The 14,635-nt window shown below is 38.0% G+C and overlaps 1 protein-coding gene across 1 annotated transcript; it reads right to left on the reverse strand.

Moving 5' to 3' along the window:
• Window positions 1-526: 526 nt before the first annotated feature.
• Window positions 527-8,777, reverse strand: acadm (acyl-CoA dehydrogenase medium chain). Its single transcript, XM_031731008.2, has 12 exons — window positions 8,674-8,777; window positions 7,802-7,913; window positions 7,443-7,540; window positions 7,112-7,181; window positions 6,727-6,827; window positions 5,971-6,051; window positions 3,651-3,781; window positions 3,365-3,473; window positions 2,977-3,117; window positions 1,938-2,033; window positions 1,576-1,824; window positions 527-1,473 (listed from the first exon to the last, which is right to left on the reverse strand). The coding sequence occupies exons 1-12, from the start codon at window positions 8,692-8,694 to the stop codon at window positions 1,402-1,404; spliced, it is 1,281 nt and encodes a 426-aa protein (XP_031586868.2). The 5' UTR covers window positions 8,695-8,777; the 3' UTR covers window positions 527-1,401.
• Window positions 8,778-14,635: the final 5,858 nt, after the last annotated feature.

Raw genomic sequence — 14,635 nt, forward strand, 5'->3', positions numbered from 1 at the left:
GCCTAGCAGTCAGTATTGTAGTGACTTCCCCTATCAGACTGAGACACAGCTTCATCCACCAGGCTGTCAAAATACTGAACTCCTTCCTTCCTCTACTCACTCCCCACTCTGCCCCCCCAGAAGACTGGATTCTAACCAACCCACACACATATACATGAGCAATGTGTCTTACACCTAGCCTTAACATAAAGGACATTAGTGCTGCTGTTGTCTTGAAGACTATATTGCTGTTATCTACACATATTACTTCAATTACAGAACTGAAAATGAAGCAGACTTTGACTTTTTAACGTTAAAGAAGTTGTTTTAAAAGTCCTTAAGTATAATGAGTATTTGACAGATTCCTAACAAGTGAAGCTTGCAATAAAAAGAAAATTAAAAAAGACATGCTTGTGAATGCTCTGTCATTAGGTAATGAGCTTCATCTCAGCATGTGGAGAACTCAGGAGAAATGAAATTTAGAAAAGACTCAAACTGCTTGTTGATTTAGCAAATGGGAGAAAGGAGAAGAAGAAGAAAAAAGATGTTTAGACTAAATGAAATAATTTATTCAGTGACAATTTATGGACACAATTCTCCATGATGTGACAATGGTCTATCTTCATCTCATCCACATGTGCCTTGTCTGCACAGGTAAGACGTAAAGCTGACGCTTTACATTGGATATTCATTTTAAATGTAGAAGAGACAGCAGCTAAATGTAAAATCAAACTGTTTTCAGACAGCATGCAAATTTACAAACATCAGTATGTTTACACATTCTGGTAAGAAATTCATTTCTACATTTAAAACCTTTTGTTTTAAAAAAACAAAAACAAAAGCAAAACACAAACAAACAAAGATCAGTATGAGAGCCAGAACTGAGAGAAAAGGCTTGGAGTAAGGCATGAAGAAATTAATGACCATTTATCAAACTTTTGATGCAAAGAAGAGTGAATGTGATCAAACACCAATCACACTGTTAAAGTACTGCAGCAACAGTGTAAGGCTGAATGTTAGTCCAATCCTAGTCCCTTTTTTCTAACTTTAGTCCCAACAGTTCAGGTTCATCAGCAGAAGCTTCACAGCATAACAGGCAATTGGCAGATCACACCGTATTAATGCTACACAGTATGCCCCAGCCCCCATCATTAACAGAAACTGTTCTGTGAACAGGAGATAGCTGTGTCATATTCTGTGACTTGATGGATTGGTGTAACTTGTGGCATCGTGAATTCTGAGGCCAAAGGAGGCTGATGGGTCTTGTTGATCTGGATCAGTCTTGAAAACCGCAGTAGGATGAAGTGACATTAAGGCAAAATTTTGATCGTTATCCTGAGTTCAAGTGGCCAAATAGAACAGAAACAAGTACATTATGTATGCCAAACATGAAAAGTAAGTTTAAATGAGGATGAGCAGACTTCATTTCTTGGCTCTTCCCAGGTGTTCTCGGGCAATAATGAGCCTTTGGATCTGAGCTGTGCCCTCGTAGATCTACAAAAAAAAAAAAAAAAAAAAAAAAAAAATCAGATTAATTAAAGAAGATGAAGCAGAGATGGTGCAGGCAGTGCATAGTTGCACATTATTGTCACCCACCTGGTAGATCTTTGCATCCCTCATGAGCTTCTCTACAGGGTACTCGCTATTGAAGCCGTTACCTCCAAATACCTGAACAGCATCAGAGGCCACCTGATTGGCGATGTCCCCTGCAAAGGCCTTGGCGATGGAAGCGTAGTAGGTGTTTCTGCGGCCTTGGTCCACCTCCCAGGCAGCACGCTGGTACGCCATCCTGGCCAGCTCTACTTTCATCGCCATCTCAGCCAGCAGGAAGGACACAGCTTGGTGCTGCGAAACAGGAAACAGAAGCACGTTGATCTTTTCTTCATCTGAGTTTAAAACAAAAGCAGTCCAACTAAGGATACCCAGATTTAAAGGACAAACAAAATGCTTGAACACACCTCAGCAATAACTTTGCCAAAGGTCTTCCTCTCCAGAGCGTAACTGGTGGCTTCGTCGAGTGCCCTCTGTGCCAGGCCGGTAGCTCCTGCTGCCACCTGCATTGCAGCAAATACATGAACAACCACGCTTAGACATATCTTCAGCTACAAGTTTAAACTTTTGTCCTTAAATCTGGTAATGTTTGATCCACTGTAGTTCTTGTTTAGTTTCCTGGTGCTGTTTAACTACATTTCAAAGTTCCTGTTGTGACAGAAGCAGCTCATAAACTGTTTGTGAAAAAAAGCCAGGGTTTTTTTGGCTTTTGCCTATATAGGATAGAGACAGTGGACTGACAGGAAAGCGGGGAGAGAGGGGAAAACAGGCCGCAAAGGGCAGGAGGTCAGACTTTAATTCAATTCAATTCAATTTTATTTAAGGGCAGGAGGTCAGACTTGAACCCGGACCGCTGCTCTTCTGGCCATGCGGCATGCAGTCACATGGTCAACCACTGAGCCAAACTGGCACCCAATCACCTCCATTTCAATCATGGTTCATATTTTTTAAGCACACCTTTGAATTAGTCTCGTGTGACGAGCCTTTGGCATGCGAGTGAGTGAAAAAAAAAAAAATTTAAGAGCCCACACTAGTGCATCTTTGTACTGCTGAGTCACACTCAAACTACAAGCTCAGAGACAACTTTGATCAATATTAGACAGTGAAAATAATAAATAAGATATTCTCCTTAACTGTAAGTGTTAATCCTCCAGTAGCACAAATATATATCCCTTAAACTCTAGCAAGTTAAATTGGGAGATTCAAATGAGAGGAAAAAAAAAAAAAAAAAAATCCACTGCTTAACACCTTTAAAGACCAATAACTTCAGTTTTTTGCCCTGCAATTTCTAATCCTTTTATTTGCAGATATAATTTGATGCCAAAAGATGAATCACGTCTTTACTTCTGTACACAACACCATCTTTGGATTGCAAATCTACTTGTAAAGATGAAGCTATGCACAGTCGTTACAGATGTTAGGTTTTGTCACAGCTGGAAAACTTACTGGTGGCCTGGTGTTGTCAAAGGCACCCATGGCAATTTTGAATCCAGATCCCTCTCCGATCAGGACATTCTCCTTCGGTATTCTCACATCCTCAAAGGTAATGCCCCTCGTGTCAGAACACCTCTGGCCCATGTTCATTTCCTACAGGCACAAAAACAAAATAAAATTTTAAAATGGGATGCATTTACAAACTGAACATTTTTCCTCCTTTTATTACATACAATTTTTAACAAACAATGCTATCATTTGCACTACTCAGTAAAGTAATTATCTGACATTATGTGTCTAATGTTTATAGAACAGAGCATCAAACTTCTGCAACATTTAAAATATGATTTGCTCACTGAAGAATGTGATTAATGTTTTGAAAGACTCTTTTTCAGCTTACCTTCCTTCCTATTTGAACTCCTGGAGTGTCTGCATCCACAATGAAGCCAGTAAAAGCCTTGCTGGCTGGACATTTGGGATCTGAGTTAGTGCGAGCAAGCAGGAAGTACCTAAAAGTATTAGAGACTAAATTACCAGACAGAAGTTGCTGTAGTAATCAGAGAGAAAAGAGAGAAGAGCAGCACGAATTTCAGCATTCAGAGTGGCCTTGAGGATGAATGCCCTTTAAAACTGATCACTACAACTTTAACGAATGCAATACATCAGCAGCGACTGTGAGCACACACCAGTTAGCTTTCCCTCCGTTGGTGATCCACATCTTCTGCCCATTAACAACATACTCGTCGCCCATTTTCACAGCTCGTGTTTTGATGCCGGCCACATCAGATCCTGCCCCAGGCTCAGTGACACAGTACGCCTGCAGAAAACCACACAGGAGTTAAACTGAAAACAGCAGCACCGTCTTTCATTGCATGTTTGCTGCTTTCAGCACACAGTAGTAAAACACAGATTTTATGGTCTTTGTTACAAAATAAATAAAGCATGACGGTATAACAAGAAGCACTCTGAACTGCCTTGTTATTCAAAGTCTCCTACACAAACAAACTTTCCTTCATTTGTTACCATTTATTCTATAAAGGGTATTAAAAAACAAACAAACTTGAAAGTTAAATCCTCAGTCATTGTGCTTGTTGTTGTTGATAGGTTGATTATTAAGGTCACCTGCGCCCACCATATGTTGAGGTGGTGCTTTAAAAAGAGTCACAGCCAAAGGTCGTACAAACTGAAGCCACAGGCTTAAATGTGTTCGTTTCTGCTACCATATATTAAAGAGATTTGTGATGTGACTGCCTGTCAGTGTCCTTCAAAGTGTTAGGTGGGTCATAGCAACTTAAAGATTACAACAGTTCCTATAAAGAAGAACTTTCTGTGATAAAGCTCAAGAAGCGTCTACAGGAGATTCTGGATTATACGCATGGAACATCAAACTGGCGATCCCAGTGGATGGAAAGGATGCACAGAGAGCACGAAAAGGTTGGCAACCAGTCATCAGACGGGCTCTCCACTGAAGTAGTGATCCACTTTTTAGCATCACCGAGCAGCTGAACTGTTTGCACCAAAAAAAGTCATCTACAAAAAGGTCCACAACAGAGCAGCAGGAGCTACAGATGGGCACGGAAAGAGGACATCCAGCATAAATCAACTCATCCAAACAGACAGTTAAGTAATCAGGAATTGTCTTTTTTCCCTTCTTTTTAAACCATCTTGAAAAAAAATAAAATATAAAAAAATAAAATAAATGTGTAAATGTAAATGTAAAGACTCTGGACACCACTCCCTCTGTACAAACCATTTACCAAAGTGAGGAACAAACAATTAGTGGATTACAATTAAGAAATTCAAATCTAGGAAATTCTTTATTTGCACCAGAATCTAATGACTCTGTACCAACTTTGTTGTTTAGTTGAAGAAGTTAGGTCCTTTTTGTTTTTCCCCAGAGCAACAAAATATTCTTTCTAAAATTCTTGCTGCATGAAAGGCTCTAAAAGATCTATCAATGATGATTTGTCATTTGCTAATGTTGATAAAGGTGCTCCAGTAGTACTGTTAGATGAGGTCATGAGTCCACTGAATATCACAGATTTCCACTGTAATCTACGGAATTCCATCCACAGAATTCCTCATTAAATTAGCAGAAACAGTTTAGTAAGAACTCTCCCTTACACAAACAGGAAGTCTCACTGGGTAGCCCTTTCAGTCCCAATTATGGAAATTCATTCATGGAGAAGTTTGAGCCTGATCATCTGCTGCTTATCCAGGGCCAGGTCTCAGAGGCAGCAGCCCAAGCAGAAGAGCCCAGACCTCCCTCTCCCCAGCCACCTCCTCCAGCTTATTACACGCCGAGGAGGTGTGCCCAGGCCAGCCAAGAGACATAATCTCTGCCTCCTCCTGGTAGGACATGCCCAGAACGCCTTACCGAGGAGGCACCAAGAAGGAATCTTAATCAGATGCTCAAACCACATCAGCTTGCTCCTTATGCCATATAGCAACAGCATCTCTGCTCTGACTCCCTCCCAGTTGACTGAACTTCTCACCCCATCACCAAAGGAGAGTTCAGCCAGTCTTCAGAGAAAACCACCACTTGCATCGATGATCTCATTCTTTTGGTCACTACCCAGAGCTCACAGCCATAAGTGAGGTTAGGGATTTAGAGGGATAAATCAACAGCCTCCAGCTGACACTGCAGAGGCTCGCACCCAAGCGTGAAACAGCAAGAATGAGAATTAGCATTCGCCATCGTTTTCCACGGAAAACGTGTGAACTGAATGTTTACAAATATTTTAATTCTAGATGACAGTTTGGCAGACTGACACTTAACTAAAATCGAGAGTAGTAACCATGGCAGTTAAAGCGTTCATTTGAAGATCTAATATTTCCCTATCAAATATTACAGAGGACAGAAATATGCTTTAAAATATTTGAGGTTACTCTTATCTGTATGCATGTTCTGCAGTATGATGCAACTACTGCAGAACATGCAATATCACTAGATGCTGCATTCTTCCAAATATCAAATCATGTCATTGATTCCAATTAAATACTTACACACATAAGAGGCTCCTCTGTCAGCCGTCCAAGGTATTTCTTCTTCTGTGCATCACTGCCAGCAATAATGACAGGCATTTGCTGTGTGGGGAAAACAGATACAAGTTAATTTTAACTGAGCTACTTTTCTCCTCTGTGCTCAATATGCATGAAATAACTTTGGGAGCATTTCATTAGCCTTATCTATATTTCTTAACATGAAATACTTCTGTACGTGTGAATCTAAACATCCGGCTGATGAAGAGTCAACAGCCGGCTCCAGAGAGCCCGTGATGGCCGATTACATAAACCCCACGTTTTCCCCCTAGGTTCAAAATAACCTTTTAATCATCCCTGATATGAGTTCTGTTCTGCTGCCAAACTCATGTTGTTTATTGGCTTTTGTTTTAGAAATGGTCTTCTTGCTCCTATTCCTGACCATATGTACTGAAAAATTATGCCTCTTTGGCTACAGTTTTCCCTCACTTTAGGAGACATTTCCTCCACCATACGCAGAACGAGAGTCAGACAGACTCTGATAATATATGGCCCCTTGAAGCAAATTTGTATTTGTAATAATGTGCTAAATAAACAATATGCCTGACAGCAGCCCATTTTTGGTGGATCAACTGCAACAACAGGTTCTAAAACATATTTAAACAAGTTACAAAGCCAGTTTAAACCTCTAAATCTCTAGTTCTGGGTATGTGTCTTGGTAGGCCTGAAAAAATAAAATAAAATAAAATAATTAAAAAAAAGAGGCTGTGAATAACTTACTCCGAGAGAGTTTGCCTCCATGGCAGTTTGCATCCCTGTGCATCCATAAGCCAGCTCCTCTGTGATGAGGCAGCTGTCAAAGATCGACAAACCCATTCCACCTGAAAACAAAGAGGAACAAATAAGTTTTCAAATGCAGTGTTCAGTCTGTCGAGTTCCCAGAAATTAACACATGTTCACTGCCATTTTTCCCCCAGGACCAGCAAACATGGTCACACTAGGCAACAACATTACAGCTATCTGTAATATCTCTTTACGTAAAGGCAACATGTATGGTATGATTGGGACTGCACTAATATTTTACCTGTGAATGAATCTCATCCATGCAAAGCATACATACAGTTTAGAATGAGCAACTAAAATTTCAAATAAGAAGGCAACATACCATATTCCTGTGGAATGTGACCGTTAACCAGACCAAGCTCCCACGCTTTCTTGATGATGGGGAAAGGATACTGTAAAGGAAGACAACATGTCAGCATTACTAAGCCAGACAGTTTAAAAACCTGGGGCGATTGCCACCATCACGCGATCAGCAAACCTATTTATACATTTTTATCTCTCTGTTCAACACCACTGCACTATAGACCTAAGTCATAACCATAATTGAAAATCTCTAGAGACATCAACAGTACAAGCAAATTTGCATATTTAAACAAACAAACAAAAAAAAATTTACACCATCGCTACAGCAGCCCAATCCTCGCTTTACTCACTTCACCACTCTTGTCATAAGCAGGAGCAACGGGAATGATCTCTTCTCGTGCAAACCTCCTCGCCAACTGCTGGAACTCCTTCTGCTGATCGGTCAACTCTATGGGCCAAAGAAGCAACAAAGCATTTTAGCTTTATTTTAATAGATCCCTATAAACTACAGTACTGGAGTATTTATTTGATAAACATTTATTTGTTAAATGAGACCCCACTTTAAAAACAAAATGATTACATTTTACTTTAGGAGATTCCAAAAGCTTCTTGGTCTGCACCAAATAGGCTCCGTTTTAGAAAAAACAAAACAAAACGGAAAAAAAACCTTTCACTATATATTATAATACCGAGTCTGCAGCCTACTTACCAAATGAGAAGCCAAGGGATGGAGCAGGGCTGCTGGAAGATGCTGTCGCACTGGCTGTAGCTGTAGAAGAGCTCTGCAGACGGATCCCACACCGCACACCAGCTCTGAGGACCTGTGTGTGAAAAATATAGGTATGCATCAGACAGTTTGTGACACCTCACACCTGTTAAATTAAAAACTTAAGACTCACTAATCACCACCCATGTAAATAACACAAAAAGCCTAGTGTAAGTGCACTTTCTTAGCACTGTGGGTTTCCTGTTCATGAATTCTTTACTCAATTTCACAACCATTTCCCATCAAGGTAAAGAAAAACTGGTTAGCAAAATACAGGAGGCGTGGTAATGTTTGGCTGCAACCCAGGAATAGGAGCATTGATGGTAGTTATTTGTCTTTTACTGCCGTGTTTGACATCTGGGTCTTCCTATTTCTGCTCACTTTTGTAACAGTGGTTTTTGATCGCTTGTTTGTTTGCTGAGATGTAACATTGAGATGTATAAGGGGGTAGAGTCTGTCCCTTGAAAACTCCAATGTTGCTCAGTCCAATTTAAAAAGGCGAACCCTTTGGTGCAACTCATACATTCACGATTAACCCTTTTTTCTCCTTATTTTGACAAAATAAACTTAAGTGTACATTTAAGAGAAACCTTTTTGCATGTAGACTAAACGAACATTCCTCTGATAACGTCTCCTAACGCTATAACCGCTTAAGTACCGAACTAGCTAACGCTCGCGTGTGACGTATTCGCTAAACGTGCAGAAAATCGGACGAAAAACGATAAACTGTCAATCGGGAGGTGCTCAGAGAAATTTTTTAAGGAGCTAACCCATAACAGAAACAGGTAGATGACTATTAAAATAGAGAAATTTACCTTGTTGAGCAACATTGTCATTTCACCAGAGGACTCTGCACTAACCGTGTACTACCTTTGCCCTACTTCTACATAAGCGTCCTCTCGCCCAATCAAAGCAGTGAGATTAGTCACGTGTCATTTGTTGGCATCCGTGACTATGACTTTTACCCCAGTTAGTTACCTAATTTATTTAGCCAAATAAAATGAAAGCTAAACTTATATGTTTTTTTTCTCAAATAAAATAATCATTAACTAAAATCAAACACGACCACGATGAGGCTTTAGTGCAGACTGAGTGAGACTCAATTTTCAGAGGTGGAAAGTAACGAAGTACAAATCCTTAGTTACTTTACTTAAGTAGAATTTTCAGGCATCTGTACCTAACTTGAGTAGTTTTGTTTTCTGACAACTTTTTACTTTTACTCCCTACATTTTTAAGCAAATATCTGTACTTTCTACTCCTTACATTTTCAAAACAGACTCTTTACTTTTGGCTTAACACATTTATGATTATTTCAAACACCAAACTGATTTGACCCTGTTCTCGGTGGTATTTAATAAATTGAAAATTTAAAGCTCACTTGTAAGTCATCATGTTTTTTAATCAGATGTTAGGTCTGTACATGTGGAATTATGTTTTTTCATATTGCACTGTAAAATCTAATTAGTTCCCAGAACTAAAAAAAAATAAGGAAACTCGTTGCCTCAAAAAAATTGAGTAAAGCTTAGCTAAAAATGACTAAATTAGGACAACTTATTTATTTTGAGTACTCTGTACAAGCTCATTTGTTCCCAGAACTCAAAAAATTGGATCAAGTTTACTTAAGATGACCAAGTTAGGGCAACTTACTCATTTTGAGTACACTGTACAGCCTTGTTAGTTCCCAGAACTAAAAAAAAATATGTAAACTCGTTGCCTCAAAAAAACTAAGTAAAGCTTACTTAAGATGACTGTTAGGACAACTTATACATTGCAAGTCTGCAGTATTAAGAATAACTTGATATTTCTGACTGTACAATACTATTTGTTTACCTACTGACAAACATTTCAAGTTCAACTGAATGAAAAAACAATTTGTGGTAACCTGAATATGATTAAAAATAATTAACAACACTTTTTGTAATGATGTTAAAATCAGCCCAACTTTTATTTTCAAACACAACAAAGTATAACAGCCAACATATTGGACACTGTTCTGCTGAACAACAAACAATTATATTGCCATCACTGTTATAATCTTTCAATGAAACAAAGTCTCAGATTTAATTATTCTGAAAATAAATTTAGCCCTACCACAAGTTTGTTTTGTACTTACATTACTTATATAATCAAAATAAAATATTTATTGTTCTGTCACAAGTGCAGTCTCTAATTTAAACAACACAGGAGCTGGAATGTTGTAATATTTTAAGGATGGCTTGTTTCCAGTCCAGGCATTACTGCCTGAATGACTATCATGGATCGAGGTGATCCAAATGTAAGTGCAGAAGTCTTTAACTTCCCTTAAGTACAGTGGCAGTGGATGTGGGTTGGAGATGCAATGAGCCTGAACCTGCAGGCGACCATCTTCACTGACCACACCATCTGTGACGGAGGACTCATCTCTCCTGGTGTCCTGCAAGCAAACAATCATATTTTTTGGAACATGAACTTAATTGCTTTCTTAAAACATTTTTTTCTGCATTTGGTATAAAAGACTCCAATTTAGACAATCTCAGGCTCCCTCCCCACCGGAGAGGTGACATTCAATGTCCCAAATTGTCAGTCTGGATAGCCCTGACCACCACCCAACATACAATAATGTCATGAAAGCATCATTTTAAAAAGGGCTATGCAAACATGGTCAATAACTTTCATTCTAATGATGTGCAAAATGATTTGGGCACAAAACAAATTTTGCTGTTAGAAAACTTGCAGACTTCACTATATACAGTGTAGACCCTCTAAACTAAGTTTGGGGGATGTGATCTTTCAAGAAATGCAGACCAAACTGTTGTTGTTTGTTTACTTACACAGCATGTCTTGTAGAATTAACTGGAGTCACCAGCAACAGCATAGTGCAGTCATATCTCAAGTCTAATAACAGAAGACAGGAAAAGATCAGTAAAGAAACAACTTCCCCAAACCAAAGCACAAATAAAACAATAAGTAAAACAGGCTGATCTAAAGTATGATTAAAGTTCAGCCTGATTAATATAAATGTCACTGACAGTTGCTAATATATTGGAAAACCAAAATACTTACTGATGTCTTTCTGTCCAACAACAGGAGTGCTGGTCCCGAGCCTCAAAGACAGTAAGAAGCAAGCAGAGGGAGAAAAAACAGAACATTTTTCAGAAACTGATTTGATCCTTAATGGCTGTGCAATCATTGTAACATAGAGTTTGCTTATGTTGTTAAATAAAGGCTAGATTTGACATTAATAGATGCAACAGATGTTCAAAAGCTGCTACAAAGCATGAAAAAAAATAGACGTCTCCGAAAACGTCGGAGCATTTTTGCAAATATGTGATGTCTTGATAAATCGAGCAGATATTTGAACTTTACACAGCTACATTCTCGCCTGAAAATATCTTAAAAGGTTATTTTGTGACCCAGAAAGGGTAGTCTGGGGAAAAGATAACATTATAATGATTTAAAAGACTAAAACTAGTTCTAAAAAACAATGAAGTCTAAACTAAAATTAAATGTGTTTGTAAAGACGAAAGCGGAAAGAGCAGATCCACCCAGGAAACCAACTGGAATTACATAGAACTGAAAAATAAAACTGCAAAACATAAATAAAACCTAGCTAGAAAATACAACATCACAAACAGCTATAACTGTTACAACATCAGGCAGTGATGAAGGACATAATCTATGTATTATTATTATTGAGACAACGCAATTAAAGGATTTCAATATTTTGAAATTATTTAATAATAGAGGTGCACTTATTGATCCAAATATCGATAGTATCAGTACCAACACTGCTATTGGTACTGGATCAATACTAGCACAGTAGTATCAGTACTTGGTACTCATTAAAAAAAGTGTTCAAAATTTCCAAACTGATGATGACTCATATAATGAATCATGACACACTGCTCTCCCCTACATAAGCTGCCTTTATAGATTAAAAGTATGGGTGTCGAAATTGGCAATACTGGCCCTGTATTTACTTGGTATCGGATCAATACCATAATTTACAGTATCGCACACCACTGCTTAACAAATGTAATGATAGGACCTAATAATTACATATTATTAAAATTAGATAAGATAAGACAGGTGAGAGTCAACCCAACAGAGCATGCTTTTCAGGCCTTGGCAGAGCAGGACAGGACAGGTGATGTCCATGAGTTTTTCAGCTATTGACTACAAAAGGTGTCTATGATACAGTTACTAAAATGATTTTGAAGTACTGCATCTGTTTTCTGGACAGGAAACACTCAAACACTCTATTAAAAGTTGAGTAGTTTTGAATATTTGTAAAACATATTTTAGACTATCAAACAAATTTTAATATTAGACAAGAATAACACAAGTAAATAAAAAAAATGCAGATTTTAAATGATGATTTCATAACCATGTCTTTTTGGAAAGCTGAGTTAAACTAGCTACTGGCAGACTCAATAAATCATTTAAATAGAACCTGTCTGACAAAGTGACAAAGACTAAAACAAACACATTGTGTGTCCCATGATCTAAAGAAACAGGTGAGAAACAAAGTCATTGACATCTATCAGCCTGGAAAGAGTTACAAAGCAATTTCTCAGGCTTTGGGACTCCAGTGATCCATTGTGAGAGTCATTATCTGCAAATAGAGAAATCCTGGAACAGCAGTGAATCTTCTCACGAGTCAACGCTTTGACAACTCGCCCAAGAGGTCACAAAAGAACCCAGAAAACCATCTAAAGAACTCAGTGTCTCAGTAAAGGTCACAGTTCAGCAATAAGAAAGAGACTGGGCAAAAATGGCATCCATGGAAGAATTCCAAAGGCTCATCTCACATTTTCTAAAAAACTATCTAATGATCCCCAGGACAGAAAATGTTCTGTGGACTGAGAAATTCAATTCTCTGGAAGGTTTGATTCCTATAACCTCTGGCATAAAACTAACACACCATGGAGGGTTACGTAGCCATTTCAAAATCCTGACTGAAGCCTGCTTGAAAACCGTCTGCGCTTGCATTAGCACAATTTTGCAAAGAAAAGTGGAAAAAAAAGCTCCTCCACAGTGATATGAAAGACTGTCAGTTACTACCAGAGATGGGCAGTAATGTGTTACTGTAATCCAATTACTTTTTTCAGGTAACAAGTAATGTAAGGGATTACTACTGCAAAAAAGTAATTAGATTACTGATTAGATTATTAGATCAACAATGGATAATATGGAGTGCAGAAGAGAGTACGACCATGCAGCGTTTAAAGCATTGACATACTGACATTGCTTTGAGTTTTATTCCATAAAAAGTGACAAAAACATTAGTGTACACTCTGCGTGGGAAGAAAACTTCTTTCTACAGCGAAAAATTAAAGATTAAACTTCAAATCTGAGCAAGTACCTGGCAAGCCGCCACTTAAATGTGAAATTCACAGAGAAACCCCTGGATCCCCCCACTGACATAACCACTGTGGCACCGGGCAAACCTCCACCCGCCCCACTCATGCTAAACATTTGACAATAGATTTAAGAGCGACAGGACTTAGTGCTGCTGAATCTTTGATTTTAATTATTTTTTAGTGTGTTTTACTTGCATCTAGAGTGAGTGTAAACACAAAACATTATTTTATATGCTGGAATATGCAAAAAACAGTTTTTTTTATTTTAATTTAATTTTTATTGACATTTAGGAATCACTGTACCATATTTTGATACATATATCCATCTACATGTCTTTTTCTTTTTAACAACAAAAACATCCATACAAAAAAAAGAAGAAAAAAATAAGAAGAAAAAAACAAAACAAAAAAACCTAAACACTTAGGGAGTGAGATTTAATTACCAGTAATATAAATAATACATTATCTAAGGTTAACAAAGTCAAAATCTGGCCTGCGTGTTAGTCCGTCCATTTCTTCCAACATGACACCCACAGGTTTCTCTTGTAGTTCACAGCTGTCATTTTCTCCATCCTGTAAATGTCCATTGCGACGTCCATCCACATGTTCATAGTTGGGCTCTCACATGAAAGCCATTTTTGTGAAGGCTTTTTTGCCTGCCACTAATAAAATATTAAACAAATATTTATCGTTCTTTGTGCATCCTTCTGGCATGAGTCAGAAAAATACAGTTTTACTTTCTAGAGGCAAATAACTTCCAAATATCTCTTGTATTGCTACATGTATTCCCTTCCAATAAGTTTTAATAACATGACAGTCCCAGTAATTATATGATAATGATTTGCATTTGTGTTTCCATAATTCTTCCAGCAAATGGGAGGGTTACTTTGATTTTTGGTGAGGTGTAATAAAATATCTAATCAGGCTTTTCCAACTAAATTCCCTCCAGCTCTGTGAGCTGCTACATTTCCATTGGTATGCCCATATTGTTCTCCACTCTTCCTTCATAATCTCTATTCCTCCCTCCATTTCCCATTATGTTTTAATATGTAGGGTCGAGTGTGATTTTGTGTTTATTAACCCTTTATACAAGGCAATGATAAAGCCTCTATCTTTATTTGAGCTGTATGGCCTTTTAAATAAGTCTAACAGCTGTTTGCTTAATTCAGCCTTACATTTTGTATCTATAAAAATCCTGTGTTTGTAATGAATATTTTTCTTTAATCCTTTCAAAACTAAGTCTACCTGTCTCCATTACCATACATACAGCTGTTAATCCTTTATTTGTCCAATCTTTGAATCTAGTATCCAATTTATTTGGAACAAAATCTGTATCGTATGCACACCACTTAAGAATTGCTACATCTTCTTCTAGTTTATACTATTTTATTACTATTTCCCAAATTTTAAAAGTCAGCTTGATCCATGGATTTTC

This window comes from Oreochromis aureus, linkage group 18, assembly GCF_013358895.1.
Source record: "Oreochromis aureus strain Israel breed Guangdong linkage group 18, ZZ_aureus, whole genome shotgun sequence".
In the NCBI taxonomy this organism is placed as follows: Eukaryota; Metazoa; Chordata; class Actinopteri; order Cichliformes; family Cichlidae; genus Oreochromis; species Oreochromis aureus.